Source organism: Leptonychotes weddellii, chromosome 6, assembly GCF_054177405.1.
Source record: "Leptonychotes weddellii isolate Sample4059 chromosome 6, ASM5417740v2, whole genome shotgun sequence".
Classification (NCBI taxonomy): domain Eukaryota; kingdom Metazoa; phylum Chordata; class Mammalia; order Carnivora; family Phocidae; genus Leptonychotes; species Leptonychotes weddellii.
The window spans coordinates 96,543,336-96,558,063 of record NC_138374.1 but is presented as its reverse complement, the minus strand read 5'-3'; the positions used below and the strand labels follow the sequence as shown (position 1 = coordinate 96,558,063).

General features: G+C 32.8%; 1 protein-coding gene across 5 annotated transcripts in view; it reads left to right on the top strand.

The window, feature by feature from the left end:
- ODR4 (odr-4 GPCR localization factor homolog) overlaps positions 1 to 14,728 on the top strand; it is a 35,486-nt gene that overhangs the window by 5,397 nt on the left and 15,361 nt on the right. For 3 of the 5 annotated variants that reach the window (XM_081824706.1, XM_081824708.1, XM_081824705.1), the window contains 8 exons: positions 468 to 605; positions 4,015 to 4,110; positions 6,493 to 6,599; positions 7,663 to 7,699; positions 8,448 to 8,588; positions 9,601 to 9,696; positions 10,453 to 10,521; positions 14,183 to 14,311. In XM_081824706.1, the coding sequence (XP_081680832.1) occupies positions 468 to 605; positions 4,015 to 4,110; positions 6,493 to 6,599; positions 7,663 to 7,699; positions 8,448 to 8,588; positions 9,601 to 9,696; positions 10,453 to 10,521; positions 14,183 to 14,311 (813 nt within the window). The remainder of the gene's footprint in view (positions 1 to 467; positions 606 to 4,014; positions 4,111 to 6,492; positions 6,600 to 7,662; positions 7,700 to 8,447; positions 8,589 to 9,600; positions 9,697 to 10,452; positions 10,522 to 14,182; positions 14,312 to 14,728) is intronic. The other 2 variants (XM_081824709.1, XM_081824707.1) reach the window with 2 other exon arrangements.

Below are 14,728 nucleotides of genomic sequence, written 5' to 3'. Positions count from 1 at the left end.
TGCTTTTCTGTGGATACACATCTACAAGTTCCCTACTATCATTGTTTCAATGGAAGTAAGAAACGCAAGGTCATTTGTTGCTTTATTTTACGGAGTTTTTATATCTGCTGAACCATTCCATCTGTTCAGATTATTTAGAAGATAAATATAATAACTAGAAAACTGATCAAGCATATTTTAGTTAAAGTACAGTATATTCACTTATCCAGTAAGCTGTTTTTAAAGACCATTGTATGATTCACATTCAGAATGCCCAAACAAATAAGAAGCTGATATTAAGTATATAAATAAATGATGTGTGAGGGAAACATTGTAAGGCTATTCATGAAAATTGGTTTCCCCATAGCTTCCATTATAAGTATTAACAATTTAAGCTGCTATGAATATTACTGTTTTTGCATGTCACAAGAGCTTTATGTTCTTCAATCAGATGTCACTCTAATAAGCTTTTCTAATTTGTTTTTAAGTGTTCTTCACAAAAGGATTATGTCATTCTTGCCACTAGAACACCACCCAAAGAGGAACAAAATGAGAACCTCACACATCAACAAAAAGCTAAGTTGGATAACTTGGATGAAGAATGGGCCACAGAACATGCCAACCAGGTCATCATATTTGTCTTTTTATATAGTTAAGTTGTGCTTATTGACTAACAAAATAAAAGCACTTCATCCTCAGATTACTAGACTAGGATTTCAGAGTACTCATTTTTAAGTTTTCAAAACTTGCATAGTATATCAATGATAGAAGTATTTTCTGTTCTGTTTCATCCATGATTATATTTTTCATTTGTTGATTACTTGTGTATAATTTTAAAAAGTATTTTTTACTTGAGTTTAAATAACCCACCCAAGATTACATAATAAGTGATGGAACTGGGATTTGAACCCAGGCAGTCTGATTTGGAAGCCTTTGACTTTATATGCTGTGCTTTTATTTATTTATTTATTTATTTATTTATTTATTTATTTATTAAAGATTTTATTTATTTATTTGAGAGAGAGAGAATGAGAGAGAACACATGAGAGGGGATAGGGTCAGAGGGCAAAGCAGACTCCCTGCCGAGCAGGGAGCCCAATGCGGGACTCGATCCTGGGACTCCAGGATCATGACCTGAGCCGAAGGCAGTCGCTTAACCAACTGAGCCACCCAGGCGCCCTATATGCTGTGCTTTTAGATTGTTAACCTTTATGCACTGTTTTTTAACCTCTCTTTATTATTGGTCCTTTAGCTTATTTACAAGTATTCTTTAAAATAATACTAGTTATTGACAATAAAGTTGTTGGTCACATTGTTTTAAAGACTTAACGTGGGTACTGAGAGAATAAAATGATGGTTTGGTTAGGTTCTTTTTAATGTCCTTAGAATGTATGTTGTAACCAAAGTGAAAGACATTATTACCACAAGAGAAATGGGATAAAAGTAGAAAAGTGCTATAAGAATATAGAATGGTGAATAATTAAGTACCTGCCCATGGCTTCACAGAAGGTTCTGAACTTGTAAGATGAATAGGACTGCCAGTAGAAGTCAGAGAACACACTGAACACACAAAGGACTGTATGAATACATGATCCAAAGGCATGAAAGTTAAAGGCAGGGGAAGAGGTAGGGACAGAGCAAGCAATTGGGTATAACTGAAACATGGGTATTTAAAAGAATGTATTTAGACAGAAGATTGGAAGGGGCCAGTTTATGGATGGTTTTGGAGTGCCATCCTAAGAAGGAGTTTGATAGATAGTAGCTCTGTGGTAGACTTTCAGAGCTCCCTATCTTGAGAAGGAGTTGATATGATTGATCAGTCATTTAGAAAATAATTTCAATACCTTGATACAGTATAAATGGAGGGTAGAGAGACTGAACATCAGTTACTGTTATAGTTCAAAAAAAGATGATGTGAGCCCATTCCAGACTAAGCTTTGTGAAGATGGATCACATCTGTTTTGTTTATGGCTATATCCTCAATGCCAAGCATAGTATTTCCATAGTTTACAAGAACTCCAAAATATTGAATAAATGAATGCATGAATTAACTAATGCAGTGAGTTAAAACTTCACTGCCAAAACACTCCAGTCACAGCGCTAGTAGCAAGATGATTTAGTGACCAAGCAGACTGGGAATGAAGAGCATTTGAGAAAGTAGCTAAAGATGACAGAGATTTCTAACCTGGATGTTTAGGAAGATGGTGTTGCCATTTCATAGAAGGAAACAGATTTGGGAGTGGGTGAGAGGGAATGGTGAGTAAATACACTTGAAAGTAGTCATTGAATGGATTGTGTCAACTAATAGGAAATTTTAGAGTAAGGTAAAAGTAATCATTTCCATCTCCCATCAACTTTAAAATTTTCAGAGATGCACGTTTATCTGTATGTGTGTCTGTATTTGTGAGGGGGGGTTGTGTGTAGTAAAAGAATCTAAGAAATTTTTAATATCATCTAATGAAAATATTAAATATTTTAAACTTAAATTCCCAATGGTTTCTAAATAATTTTAGACTCCAATTTTGTTTTTGGTTTCTTGTAAAACTATATACTTATACATATGTATATAGCACATACATACCTATATGTATAGAGAGATGTGTATCATACACGTACGCATACAAACATAAAATTTTTATAGCAAAATAGGTTAACCTTTTTGCCCCTAGAAAGAAACAGCTACTTTTATGTGTTGGTGATTTTGAAAATACGCATATTTCCATGCCAAATATGAAAACTTTGTTCTTTATTTATATGTCAAGCTTGTGCTACTATAATGAATAGGATTTATGAAATCATAGGGAACCACCAGCAGACACTAAATAAATATATTCAGGAATAGACTATGGTATCTAAGAAGATTTAACTTTCTGATCAGTTTTCTTATGTACTGAGTACACACAAAAAAAGCACTTTGATCTCTTGAGTTTAGATGGTAGAAAGAAGTCCATGTGTATTAAGAACTAGCCACAATCACGTGAAGGGAAATAACATATTATGGAGAACAAATTGGTAGTGTGGGTCAGAAACCTTAAAAATATGCATAACTTCATAAACTAGTAATCCACTTCAAGAAATTTATTCTAAGCAAATAATCCCATGAACACAGAAAGCCTTGCTAGAATTTTTACAATATTATTTTAGAGTAAAGAAAAATTGGAAATAACATTCATATGCAATATAATAAAGAGATGTAAAAAATTGAAATAAATGTAAAAAATAGGAAACAATGGATTTTCAAGTCAGATCCCCTCTCTTCAAATCCCAAACTTTAGTAATCTTCTGAATATTAATAGGTATACAGAGTTAGTTGAGAATCACTTCTTCCCTTAAAGAACTTCCAGACCATTGAATACAAGTAATTATAACACAGGCTTGTCTGATAAGTTCCATGGGAAAAGTACACCAAAGTCTTATGGGAGTTGGGAGATCAAAGTATCAGGGAAGGCAGCTTCCTCAAGCTGACTTTGAAGTATTCAATAGAGTTCAGACACAGAGAAGGTAAGGGAGAGTCAGTTTAGGCTGAGGGAGCAGTCTGAATGAAGGTATAGAGTTAGCCAGGTATATGTATGGTATTTCAGGGAAAGTAATATCAAGTGAGGCTCTGAGTATCAGATTAGCTAGATTTTAAAGGGTCTGAAATACCAGTAGTAGATAAATTTATATATTATTTAGGTGACAGTAGAAGCCATTGAAAAATTTTTAGAAGGTATTTCAGTCTGTGATCTTGTGAGAAGGGTTTGTTTATTGATGTAGTTAAAGGGTGTCATTACTAATGGTATTAAATAGCTTTAGTTATAAAGGCAAAAAAGTAAGGACACTCTAGGAACATTGTGTATATAACGACGCCCCTTCATCATGTTTACCAAATATTTCTCAATATTTTAACCCGTTTTTCAAAGCTCCCACCTCAGTGCTATGCATATAGTTGGTACTCAAGAGTATTTGCTGATTTAATATTTAGCTTATCAAACACAAAAGATTGCATATAATGGCAAATACTTATGTTAATTAATACTATATTTTTATTTTTAGGTGTCCAGAATGCTACCAGGGGGACTTTTAGTTCTTGGAGTATTTATCATTACAACTTTAGAAATGGGAAATGATTTTCAGAATGCCCTGCGCAGAGTAAGTCTGAAATATCAAAAATTCTTAATATGATCAAAGTTACTTTTTTTTTTTTTTTTAAGCAAGCTCCACACCCAGCATGGAGTCCAACATTGGGCTTGAACTCACAACCTTAAGATCAAGATCTGAGCTGAGGATTAACATAAGAATAAAAAAAAAAAAGAAAAAAAGGAAAAAAAAAAAAAGATCTGAGCTGAGATTAAAAGTCAGATGCTTAACCAACTGAATCACCCAGGCGCCCCAAAGTTATGTCATATTTTAATTGATTATACTTATAAACAATGATCCTAGGCATATTTAGATTAGTATTCCATAATTCTTTATGCTGGGATTATGTTGAAACCGCTTTTTCCATCCAACTGCTTGGTATTTTGAGCGTAAAAAAAATGTCAGTATTTCTATTTTCAATCAAAGCTATATATTTTTAAATAGCTTTAAGTTTAAAGATAATTTTTTACTATTATGAGACAAATTATAATGGTTTAAGAGTTTTTCTTATACAATAGCAATATTCTGCTAGAGCTTCCTTTTAGTTCCAAGTGATTGCTATACTGCGAAGTTGATAGATTTTGTGATTCTTCACCTGTTCAATATTCTCAAGATCCTGAGAGTAAAACATAATCAGATTCGGGGCGCCTCGGTGGCTCAGTCGTTAAGCGTCTGCCTTCGGCTTAGGTCGTGATCCCAGGGTCCTGGGATCGAGCCCCGCATCCGGCTCCCTGCTTGGCGGGAAGCCTGCTTCTCCCTCTCCTGCTCCCCCTGCTTGTGTTCCCTCTCTCGCTGTGTCTCTCTCTGTCAAATAAATAAATAAAATCTTTAAAAAAAAAAAAAAAAACATAATCAGATTCTTTATTCCTGGACAGAGTATCTATCATTAGTCCCCTCCTTTTTTTATTCCCATATCAGTAAATTGGGTAACATAGTATGTAAATAAATATGAAGGTCTACAAGCTGTTTCCCCTTAAGCCCAAATCTAAAGCAAACTTTGTGCAGGCAGCTTTCATCTCTTTTAGTACTCAGGATGCAAATGAGCCTTCAAAAAGTTCTTTCCCACCCCAAGAGAGGGGGGGACCCTATAATCTTGAGAAGTGCAAAACCCCACAGAATCTCCAAAAAACATTTTCTAGTAAAAAAGTGTGCAGCCAGTAAGAATCACAGCTGCTACAGATTCTTCCAGTTTTGTAACCTTTCCTGTCAAATGTCCCACATTAAATCTTTGCAATTTTACCTAAGGGAGAAAGGGAAGAAAATGGAGATATTCCTCCCCCCTGGCTAGTTACTCAACTTTCTGCTGTTTTTTCCATTTTAAATAAATGTACCTTTCACAGTTGTTCATCTTCTTTGACATTTTGAAATGTAATCTAAATGTGTTTTTAATCTCATTGGTTGTGCATCCTTTTGTGGTTGGCACTGGATTGCATAGGGTGAATGTGGGCTCAATGCTAGAGAGATACAGTTGGTCCTCTTTCTTTTTTTTTTTTTTTTTTAAGATTTTTTATTTATTTGACAGAGAGAGACAGCGAGAGAGGGAACACAAGCAGGGGGAGTGGGAGAGGGAGAAGCAGGCTTCCCGCTGAGCAGGGAGCCTGATGTGGGGCTTGATCCCAGGACCCTGGGATCATAATCTGAGCCAAAGGCAGACGCTTAACGACTGAGCCACCCAGGCAGCCCCCAAGTACACGGTCCTCTTTCCTTTTGCTTCGAAGAAATTTCTTTTGATATCATTATTAAGAAAGTTGTGCCTCTTCTCATCAATTGTGTTCAGTTTATGGACCATGTGAATTAGGTAACAGATTAGGTTTGTCTGTGCACATTATTATTAGGAGGTTTAGAGTCAAATTTATGACCCCTCTACTCATATCAGGTATGTATTTTTATAGTTCTTATTTCTGGCATAAATGTATGTCACTATTTCTGATTTTTTTTTTTACTTTCAGTTTGTTACTACTATATTTTATGTGTACTGTATAGTGCCTTATATCTTTTGTGATATTTAGTAAGAAATCCCAAAAGGGTGACCTGCTTCATTTTTGTAGGTTAAAAGTCACTTGTCATTTCTCATTCTAATTAAAATAGTCTTTATTCTATACTTCTAAACTTAAATCCTAATTACCCGAAATTAATTTCTTATGTCCAGTTGATCAATGACCGTGATTTATATTTTTACATTTAGAACCCAAATTTTATAGATCCCTGAAAATGGAATCCAAAAAGTTAATAATCAGTTTTACTCTTTCTTTTGAAGAAAATAAAATTTAATGATAGAATCATGGAATTTTAAAGCTAATTAGGAGCTTAGAGACATTATAATTATCTTTTTTCTGCACTCACTTTTGTTCTCTTATTTTGCATTAAGTTGATGTGTGTTTTGCTCTCTTTCAGCTAGTATTTGCTATGGAAAAATCTATGAATAAAAGGAGATTGTGGAATTTCACAGAAGAGGAGATCTCAGAACGAGTGACACTTCACATTTGTTCTTCTACAAAAAAGTATCTTTTATTTAGGTGTTTATATTTTAAAGTATGTGATATCAAAATAATGTTCCTGCAGTTTTTTCCCAAAATATTTATTTAAATTGTATTTTGAAAACAGGCATAATTTGGAAGTTTTTCCTTCAAATAACACATAATTAGGACTGCCAACAATAATAATAGAAATAATGGTCGTTAATCATGTCTTAGGATTGTTAAAGAGTTTAAGAAAGGTGGCAAGGACTGGGGATTCTGAGCTCTTTACCAGCCAACTACCCCATTTTTTGATGCTTAGTAGGTCCTCTACAAGAGAGGTCGATGCCCATCTGACAGCTTAGGCAAAGTAATGGCTTTGATCATGTTAAATTTTCACCTCCAGTTCAAAATGTCCAATTCAGAGCACAGATAATACTGAGCTGGACACTGTAGGACATCCAAGAAATTTTTATGTCTTTAGCCAAGATCAAGTGACACTAAAAGCCTCCTTAGGGCCTCCTTAGCTTCTTTCCTCTACATCTTGCCAGGGCAAGAGTACCAGAGGCAGCCACACCAAGGGAGCGAAGCAGTGCAAGGGACCAGTAAATTAGGACTTGCAAAAGACAAAATTCAAAAACTGATCATTCCTGCAGAAGCTGAGCTTGTAACTCATTTACAGGCCCTTTGACCCAATAAACATTTTCAGACTTGACTCCATTCAAAACAGCACTCCTATTTGTTATAGAGGGTGTGTATTTGAGGAAAATTTTGCAAGTGCTTCCATTCTATTCATTGTGATTAGCAGGATTTTAAGCAATAGGGAATAGTTTAAAGCACCACAAGTATTATAGTCAGAACAGTTTTTGTGTACATATATATTAGTTTATACAAAATATGAATGTATATATGTTTATTTACAAGTTGTATGTGTATTTGTGCAAACATACATATAAATATATATGTATATCTTTAAGTATACGAAGTGGTATGATTTTATAAAAACTCTTGGATGCATGTACTTTATTTTGATTTTTTGATAGTTTATTTTCTTTTGATTAATCAAGAATTCTCTTTTTTTGGTTATTTCTATCCTTAATCAGTAAAGAATATTTTGTCGAACTTATGATATCCATGATCCAAAGGTAAGAAAAATTGCTTTTTAAAGATTTTTGTATTACAAAGTATTTTTAAAATAAAATTCAGTTATTTAGTTTTAAAATTTTTCAGTGCTTTCACTTCTTATCGATGTCTACAACCACCTGCACTTTTTGTTTTGAAATATGATTAATTTCATTACAAGCAAGGAAAAAAGTTTTTGTTGTTGTTCAAATATTTTTCTTAAGCTCCCCCTACCTATTTATGCATTTAGTATTATATTTGAGAGGTTGGTAGTAAAAGCATCTGGGCTTTTGGTAGTTATGTTGCCTAGTAAGCAAGCTACCTACTAGCAGAATCCAGACTAACATTTTGCTAAGGTGTCTAAAAGCAATATGAAAAAGTAACTTCGCAGTATTGTGTTAAGAGAGGATAGGACAGAAAGGAGAACATCTGGCACCTGATAGTCGTTCAGTGGTTATTTGCTCCACACAGAAGCTTCTGAATTGACACTGTCAAAGTTACAGATGAGAACCAGAGAACGGATTCTTTTTAACCTAGCACTGGGGGATGGAGTTGCCAAGGCTGTCTGGAATGTATTGAAGGATAGTGAATTTAATGCATGCTTTATTTCTATTTAGTTTTAACCTGTTGCCCTTTAATGAAAGAAGTTGGCCAAATATGTTAGATATCAGCTTGTATGATTTATTAGGTTGTACATTTTATATTTTATTGATCCGTGTATTTTACCTAAATCACATATTTTATGTTTTTCCACCTTCCCCACTGCTAAAGAGTTCAGCAAAACCAGCAGATTGGAAGTATCAAAATGGACTATCAACTTCATGGCTTTCATTAGAGTGTACAGTTCATATTAATATTCACATCCCACTGTCTACCACTTCTGTCAGCTATACTCTGGAGAAAAATACAAAGGTATCAGGGCAAAATGAATTTTCTTTAGTGATCACTGAACAGATAATCTGCTTTTATTTTGGTTGTCTATGCCATTCATTTTGTAATCCTCAAAAATTACATGCTAATTATGATGATATTATTACGGGTGACTAATTTATTACTCCAGCCAAATTAGAAATTTAGAGATAGGACAGCATTATAATACTAATGTATTTAGCATAATAGGTGCTCCATAAATATTTCTTGATTAACATGCAGTTAAGTACATTGTAAAATATAGTTACATAAAATATAATTCTATAAAAAGGTATACTGTTTGGTCTTTTTTTTTTTCCTCTTGGTCTTTAGTTTTATTTTCTCCTTTCCAGTCCTCTTTTGTATTTCTGTACCATTCTTTTGTTCTTATTTCAGTTCTCTTCTTTTTTCCTATTGAAGGAAGCAAATGGAACTTGCTTATTTTTTCCTCTTTAGTACTGCTTTATATATTTGTTCTTGAGGTTCTTTCTCTTTTCTCACTTTTAATATAATGGGAATTATTGAATTTTATTTGACTATGATCATGTAGTTATTAAGCCTCCTAAGTGTGTGATATGAATGTTAGTTTGGGATAAAGATTAGAAAAACTATTATTAAATATGGCTAAGTTGCCAAAATTTGGGGATATACTTTTTTTTGTTGTTTATGAGACGGAATAAAAGCAAGCATAGGGAATATAGTCAGTGATATTGTAATAGTGTTGTGCAGTGACAGATGGTAGATACACTTGTGAGCATAGCATAAGTATAAATAAATTGGGTCACTATGTTGTATACCTGAAACTAATGTAATATTGTGTGTCAACTATATGCAAAAATTTTTAAAAAATGCATGAAGAAAAAAATGGCAAAATGTTAACTCAAAAAATAAAATACCACGTTACTGATTACCACATTAACATTTGAGTATATTAGGTGGAAAAAAAGTGGGCCCTAGGGAGTTTAATTGAGATGACATTATATCTGAAAGATATCCATGTTGTGTTCCTTTTAAGAATGGACTTGCACACTGGGCTAAGCAAATAGAAAATGGCGTTTATTTGATTAATGGACAAGTTAAAGATGAAGATTGTGATCTATTAGAAGGACAGGTGAGTTGAGAGAAAATCATCTTACTTATGAAATTATTTGTGCTTAAGGAAAAATAAAAGATGACTTTTCTTTAGTTCTTGCCTTCCTGAAAACAGTTTCCATCTACTTCTTATTTCTAATTTCTGAATTAATTGGAATCCTGAAATCTGAAGAAGGGAGTGTCATCTAAATTCTATCTAATTTCCCAATTGTAAACTGCTTGCTTAAAACTAAAGGTACATGTTCTACTTTGATAGCAGTTTAAAAGACTGACCATTTTATAGAAGGGATCTATACAGGTTTCTAAAATAGCTTTGATCTATCTGAAGAGGAACTTTGGTAATCTCTCCCTTTAGTGCAAGGGTCAGTGAACTTTATGTAAAAACCAAATAGTAAATATTTTAGACTTGGTGGGCCACATGGTCTCTGGCAACTATTCAACAAGCAGCCACAGATAACATGTAAATGAATGATTTTGATTGCGTTCTGTAAAACTTTATTTACAAAGACTAGAAGTGGTCTGGATTTGACCTATAGCCATAGTTTGCCAGTCCTTACTTTAGAGGAATAAAAGTAGGGAATTAATGGTTTTTAAGAGTATACACTGATAGACAATACACAAAGTAACATATTTATAGAAAAAGCCAATATAAAACAAATAATAAGACTTTCTTTTCCTCTAAGTTACTTAATATATGTAAGATAGTTCCTAAATTGTCTTTTGTATTCCACTCCAGTCTCAGTAATCTAGTTTTTTAACTTTTGTGTTTTTTCAGAAAAAATCTTCTAGAGGCAATGTTCAAGCAACTAGTCATTCTTTTGATGTCAAAGTGCTAACACAGTTGGTAAATATTTTAAAATACTACTTATCTAAAATACTTTATTTTTTAGAATAATCATAATGAAATTGTTTTGGTTTTTATATTTATAATTAGAGAGTCAAAGAATTTTAGAGATGTGAAGTGTAAAAAATGTCTAGTTCTAGGAAATTTATTTCCAAGAAGCATTATGTTAATAAAACCTATTTTGGTCTTTTGCCTCAAGGCTATTAAGATTTTAGCATCAAGTAGAGAGCAATTTAAAAATATATATGTATTTTATATATATAACATATATAAATAACACATACATACACATACATGTATGTGTGTGTGATATTTTGTGTTGTAGGTTTTATGAGCAAAGTTGTAGTTCTTAACAACTTAAAAAGATGTATGCACAGATGTGCCAAGAGTTGTCATATACTTAATTTTGAAGTATATTTATACCTCCTCTGATTTGGTAAAAATCACATATTATTAGCAACTTTTATATTTTTATATAGTTGTTTTAAATTACACATCTCTTCAGAATTGGAAGTCGGGTATCTTGAAGAATAAAAAGTTAAAGCCACTAATTATTCCTAAAAGAACGCATGCAGAACAGGATATTTTTTATTGTATGTTTTGTACAAATACAAATATTGTATTTTTTTTTAACTAAGTAAAATAGACTTAAAAATAATTTGCATAGGAGGACTTTTTAATTTCTTTTTTCCTTCTCTGTGTTTGGCAATAGTATTTACTAAATTGTCATTGGACTTAATGGCACTCAACATGAGTTCTCAATTTCTCTTCTTAGTACCTTTGAGTTTAGATGTGTCCTTTATTTTATTTAAAGATTTTATTTTATTTATTTGACAGAGAGAGAGAGAGACAGCTAGAGAGGGGGAGTGGGAGAGGGAGAAGCAGGCTCCTGGCCGAGCAGGGAGCCCGATGCGGGGCTCAATCCCAGGACCCTGGGATCATGACCTGAGCTGAAGGCAGACGCTTAACAACTGAGCCATCCAGGCACCCCTAGATGTGTCCTTTATTTTAAAGCTGTTCCTGTATCTATATGCTTTTTACTAGATATGCTTATGTGACCTTTTGGTTTTTTAAATAATTTACTTAAAATTATTTTAGTGAGAAAATTGGAGTTGGTAGATGTGTAGACTATGGGAAAACAGAAAGGAGAGATAATATTATGAGAGATAATTTATTATAATATTTATTATTATACAGTATAATATCTTTTTATCAATCATTCCACTGGTCAGCCAGCTTGAAACTTTAAAATGACTAATATGTAATAAGTAGTCAATAAATATTTGATGTCACTTTCCTCCTACTTAACCTCCATCAAGTCTTGTTGATTTTTCCTTTGCAATGTTAAGTTCATCTTCTATTTTCCTTACGGTCTTAACTGCCACTAGTCTTACAATGTTATTAATTTACCTATATTATTACATATAACTCTTAACTGGTCTCTGTTCATTCTTGTCCAGAGTGATTCTTTTTCTGAAAATCCTGATACCTTTATTTGTATGTCTCTTGGAGTATCTTCTATATTTCCAGTCTATCCTACATATAAACCGTCAGATTATCCTATCTGAGTCACAGTTTGCATTCATTCACTTGTTATTTACTTATTAGTGTTTTTTAGAAAGTATTTATTGAGTATGTATAAGGGTTAGGCACTGATTGTGTTAATCTCCTTGTTTAAAATTTCTTAGGTGCTCTACACTGACTACTTAGAAAAGTCTAATTCAAGGCTCTTCATAGCCGCAGCATACCTATTCATTAATTTCATACTTACTGTTTCAGAGGTTTGCTTTCTATGCCTTTAAAATCGTATTTATTTTCTGAGCCATGTGTCTTGCCAGTACCATCTTTTCTCTGTCATTCAGACAGTCAGAATCCTGTCTGTACTTTAAGATCTACCCCAAATGCTACCACTTATGTAAAGTTTCTTTTGGTGATCATAACCAGAGGAATCTTTTCTTTTCCAAAATACTATATCATTGTCACAGAAATTCCTCCACTTATGACCAAGTTAGGTTCCCAGAGTCTCTTTGTAAGCTACTTTGTTCCTAAGTCCAAAGAAACCAAGAGGAGTTGACATTTGTAGAACACAGGTATATTTCTACCAGAAAGGAGTAAGTTAATCCTTACATCTTTTGAAAATTCTCCGTGTGTGTATGTAGTCTGTAATGTATAGTCTAGTCCTTTTTGGAAAATAGTGCCCTAATTAAGGGCGCTATTACATGTTGTATAATATTAGATAGTGTTATATTATGTTATGTTATGTTATATATTATTATAAGTGTGTTATATACTATAAAACATATGCTAGATATTAAATATATAAAATAGGGCATTATGTTCCAAAATGGAATAGTTTCATCAATAGTAAAGTTCCGCATAGTGGATAAGGGAAGCCCAGTACTCTCCCTCCACCCTCACCTTATTGATATATAGATCTCTACGAGTATCATAGGAAGCTTATTCCAGATACAATATGAGCATTATCACCCTGCTGTTTGGTTTGATGAAAGACATTTTTTTAAACAGACTTGGAACCTTTTAAACTATTCAGTCTGTGACAAATTTCTTACCAATAAGAACTTGACTGTGTTTAAGTTTAAATTCTTAAAAAAAAAAACAACACAAAAAAAACAAACTAGCTTTGCTTGAATTACATTAGACATTGACTGTTCAGTAGCTATATATTAAGTCTTTCATTTTCTTCACCATTTTTCCTCCTCAGTTCCTGATTATTCTTTTTGCAGAGGCACATATAACACTATTCATAAGTTGCATGATTTGTTTTTGTTCTTAAGAATTGACTCTATTTATTCTAGGTATACTTAGAATTTTTATTTTTACCATGTCTCATTTATGGGGTATCCTTTTTTAAAATCACAATTTTTGTTTCCATTGTGATTTATAGGCTTCCAGTAGTACTTTCACTGTTTTAATGCTCTCCTTGTTTGGGCATTTATTAAAATAATAAGGTTAAAAACATCTGTGAAACATCTTGAAACCAAGCATGAATTAACACTCCTTAGATTACGGAAGAATGAGCTTGTAAATGGAAGTGACTGCTTACAACCACTCATGTCATTTTCTGGTGACAACCGCAGTTGACTTGCCTTTTTGCTGCTGGGGAACATATAGCATTACTTTTAGTCTATGGAAGTTAAGTGTCAAAAGTGTATAAATAAGTGTCTTTACACTGCTTATCATTTTACCAAATTTATCACAACCTCTGTTATTCCAGTTATTTTTGTGCAAACCTTATATTGCATACCTTATATATCCTACTACACAGATGATGTACTAAATATATATATATGTCTTCTTTACACATCTTTTATCTTAACAGTATTTAACCGAGTAATCTGCAAATAATATATTTTTAGTGAATATGTTAAATAAAGAATGGTATTTTAGATGGTCATGTTAGTAAGAAAAAATTTAGATGTAGTTGTGTTTAACATCAGAGTACATTTAAAATACTCAGAAAATAATATATAACTTAGTAAAGAGGAATATGAAGTTCTTTTAATAATTTATGGGAAATATTTTCAAACACTTGGTTCAGTCAAAAATTCTATCTTGCTTCATGAAATGGCTTATATAATTTTTAAGTGTTTCATATAGTTAATTGCTGGCTATTAGAACTTAAAGAGATTTTGTCTTTCAGCTTCTGAATTCGGACCGCAGATCCACAGCCACAGTCCAGATCTGCAGTGGCTCTGTAAACCTTAAGGGTGCTGTGAAATGCAGAGCCTATATTCATAGCAATAAACCCAAGGTTAAAGATGCTGTGCAGGTACAAAAGGAATAACTGGTATATGAAAAACAGAAGCATGTTGATGTAACTATCCAAAAATCCTAAAATTTTTCTCAATCTCAGATTTCATAATTATGAATTTGATTTTAACTGATAATCAAGTCCCAATCTATTGGCTAGTCCAAATATACCATGTAATTGGTCCCAAGATTTTCATATGTAGGATGTCTGTTTTAAAATGCCTTTTTTAAACTGATGATTATACAAATTTATTCAGTGCTCCACAGTTGTGATATATTAGTGCATTTGAAATCATTTCTTTGGAGGGAAATTAAACTTTTTAAATAACAAGAAAAGTATTCATTGGAAGTATTATTAGGTAATATTCTGTAATCCGTAAAATTTCTATCCAGAAATTTAAAAAATGATGACTGGCACTTTTGTCATAGTTATACA